The sequence below is a fragment of the Apaloderma vittatum genome, unplaced genomic scaffold (genome assembly GCF_000703405.1).
Source record: "Apaloderma vittatum isolate BGI_N311 unplaced genomic scaffold, ASM70340v1 scaffold34749, whole genome shotgun sequence".
Lineage (NCBI taxonomy): Eukaryota > Metazoa > Chordata > Aves > Trogoniformes > Trogonidae > Apaloderma > Apaloderma vittatum.
Window position 1 is genome coordinate 1 of NW_009734075.1, and position 2,896 is coordinate 2,896.

At 58.2% G+C, this 2,896-nt stretch overlaps 1 protein-coding gene across 1 annotated transcript in view; it reads left to right on the forward strand.

Annotated features, from left to right (window-relative positions):
* Positions 1-48: 48 nt before the first annotated feature.
* DALRD3 (DALR anticodon binding domain containing 3) overlaps positions 49-2,896 on the forward strand; it is a gene marked incomplete at its 5' end in the record, with an annotated part of 3,477 nt that continues 629 nt past the window's right edge. The window contains 9 exons of the mRNA XM_009876145.1: positions 49-171; positions 415-473; positions 570-692; positions 1,009-1,079; positions 1,642-1,700; positions 2,235-2,317; positions 2,397-2,520; positions 2,633-2,691; positions 2,799-2,896. The exon at positions 2,799-2,896 is cut by the window's right edge and continues 11 nt beyond it. Of these exons, the coding sequence (XP_009874447.1) occupies positions 49-171; positions 415-473; positions 570-692; positions 1,009-1,079; positions 1,642-1,700; positions 2,235-2,317; positions 2,397-2,520; positions 2,633-2,691; positions 2,799-2,896 (799 nt within the window). The remainder of the gene's footprint in view (positions 172-414; positions 474-569; positions 693-1,008; positions 1,080-1,641; positions 1,701-2,234; positions 2,318-2,396; positions 2,521-2,632; positions 2,692-2,798) is intronic.

The window sequence follows — 2,896 nt, forward strand, 5'->3', positions numbered from 1 at the left end:
CCATCTCGGCCTTGAAGCAAGCACTGGGCCAGTGCCCCTGTGCCACAGCCTATGAGCAGGAGCCGGGCAGAGTGGCACTGCCCGAGGACGTCGTCTGTAAAGTGCACTTGAAGAGTTTTGTGGAGCAGCAGGGCTTGGTGGGCTACGACCCCAATCTAGATGTCCTTCTCGGTGAGCCTCACTTGTACAGCAGCTCTCGTGTGACAGCGAAGGGGCAAATGGCTGCAAACAGGCCTGCTTCCTTTTTACCCAATTGTTTTTACAGAAAATAAGCGTGGTTTAGATTCAAATTGCCTTCTCCTCCTATCCTCCATCAGTCTGGTTTGAGCCAGAAACGCAGAGAGCCTGAGCCAGACCCTGTGGTGTGTGTGCTGAACCCTCGTGTCTCGGTCTGAGTGTCCTTCCTTCTTTCAGTGACAGAGGGGAAGCTACGGTCCCTGGCAGAGCTGCAGCAAGCTGTTCTGCAGTGCATGGTGAGTAACCGTGCGGCACCGTCTGCCTCGGTTTCCAGACATCGTTCCCTTCTGTCACGTGATAGCATTTGAGCTCCCTGCTGTGCTCCGCTGCAGGCTGGAGGCCAGGGAAGCTGCTGCAGCATTGTGCACGTGGTGAACTGTGAGGAGGAATTCCAGCAGCAGCAGCTGGATCTGCTGTGGAGGATTTTGGATCCAGGAACGCACACAGCTTTGCAGGTGAGGAACCTCTGACCCTTCTCACTGTGGCCCCCCAGCATCCATGCACTCAGCAGCCCCCACCAATCCCTGCAGCGAATGCTGAGACTCAGCCTTGCCTCCTCGTGAGGCTCCCCTTTCCCTTGGCAGCTCCTCCATGCTCTCGCTCAGGCAGTAGGGCAGCTTCTCTGCCCTTGGATTTTCAGCGCTAAAGAAGGAGCAGGAGACGACTGCGTGGTCACAACTAGAACAGGGCTGGATTTCGCCCAGTTCTGCGTTGTGTTTTGGTGGAGCTTCTGAGCCTTTGACCCTAGCCTCAGCCTATCTTCTCTTTCAGAAACACCTTGTCTGTGGGCCAGTGAAGGTGCTGAACCCCTCATCGCCCATCGGGGCAGACCAGTACATCCAGTAAGTTGGTTTGTAGCAAGGCACCTGCTGTGCTGCTCTGCTGCCAAGGCTCCCTGTGCTCTGCCTGGCCCTGCAGACACCCACACTAGCACCAAGCGAGCTGGTGGCAGACAGAAAGTTCTATGCAGTCCCTCCATTTTGCGTTTCCATGGCCTCAGGCGTGTTTTGAGGACTGGAGGTGCAGAATGAGGACCACAGTCCCTCCCCAGTCCCAGTGGCCTCCTCCAGCAGTGCTCCTTTTGGCGCTCTCTCTGCTGCCGGGGCAGTGCTTGGAGGAGTAGCAGCAGCAGGAGCTGGGGATGGCAGTGGTGCAGGGCCCTGCCTTCATGCATTAGCAGGTGGCCCTTTCTCAGCCAAAAGGCAGAGTTTGTGCCCTGTGCAGTGGCTTCCTCACAGCCCTCTCCAGGCAGTGGCACAAGGGGCTGGCTTAGATTTTTTTATCACTGGGCTGGGTCGCTGCTGCAGCTGGGATGCCCTGAGCAGCCTAGGGGAGCCCTGGGGTGCTTGCTAGGGCCAGCTCAGCCCAGACGGGGATGGCTGTCAGTGTCTGTGTTCCTCCCAGGCTTCGAAAGCACCAGATGTACAAAGCCTCTGTGATGAAGTATGGAGAGCTTGCACAAGGTGAGGGTTTGCTCTGTGGCTCCACATGTGGATGCTGCTTCATCCCCCTCTCCCTGTTACCAATTGTCTCCCTGCCTCATCTCTTGAGTCTGCAGCCAGCGGGGCGTTTCCCTGCACAGTGCTCCTTCTCCCCTCCATGATGGAGCCAGGTGCTGACCTCGCTTCGGGGAAAGCATCTAAATCCCACACAGGGCACCGGCACAGGGCTGGGTCATGGTCCTCAGCTTCCACTAGAAGCCTCTGGCCCCAGCTGGGGGTTCCTGCCTGGCCGTTGCCTCATCTCTTGAGTCTGCAGCCAGCGGGGCGTTTCCCTGCACAGTGCTCCTTCTCCCCTCCATGATGGAGCCAGGTGCTGACCTCGCTTCGGGGAAAGCATCTAAATCCCACACAGGGCACCGGCACAGGGCTGGGTCATGGTCCTCAGCTTCCACTAGAAGCCTCTGGCCCCAGCTGGGGGTTCCTGCCTGGCCGTTGAGGGTGGCAGCACACAGGAACAGAGCGAGCTGTGCATGATGCGACCTGCATTCTCTGCAGATGAGGCCTGGACCGAGGTGACTGATACCCTTACAGTGGCTGCCATCAGGTTTGAGATGCTGAGCACTGCTCACCGGAGTCAGGTGGGTTTTGCACAAAGCTGGGAACAGTGGAACAGCTCCGTGCTGAGCAGCCTGGATTGCAACTTCTCCCTGCTCTCAGATCACCCTGGATCTGGAGGACAGCACCATCTCCACCAAGGGAACCAAGAGCGGTGCCTTTGTGATGTACAACTGTGCTCGACTGGCCACACTCTTTGACACCTACCAGCGGGCTGTGGAGCGGGGTGAGCACCAGCCCCATGACCCTTCTCTGACAGCTGCTCCTGGGCTGTTCCTCATGCCTGGAGCCAGCAGGGCTTCTCTGGGCACAACACAAGTCTTCCACCTCCTTTCCAGGCACATACCCACCACTGCCACCAGCATCAGAACTGAACTATTCCTGTCTCCGGGAAGAGGTGAGTGCTGAGAAGGGGAATGCAGGGACCTGCAAACATCAGCTTGTGATGGATGCTGCTGGCCCAGGAGGACCTGTCCCTCTTCAACATGCGTAATCTCTTCACAGGGCGAATGGCTCCTGCTCTTCAACTATCTCCTGCCCTTCCCTGAAGTGCTGCAGCAGGCAGCGCCGCTGCCTGCGCCCCCCAGGGGGATCCGGATCAC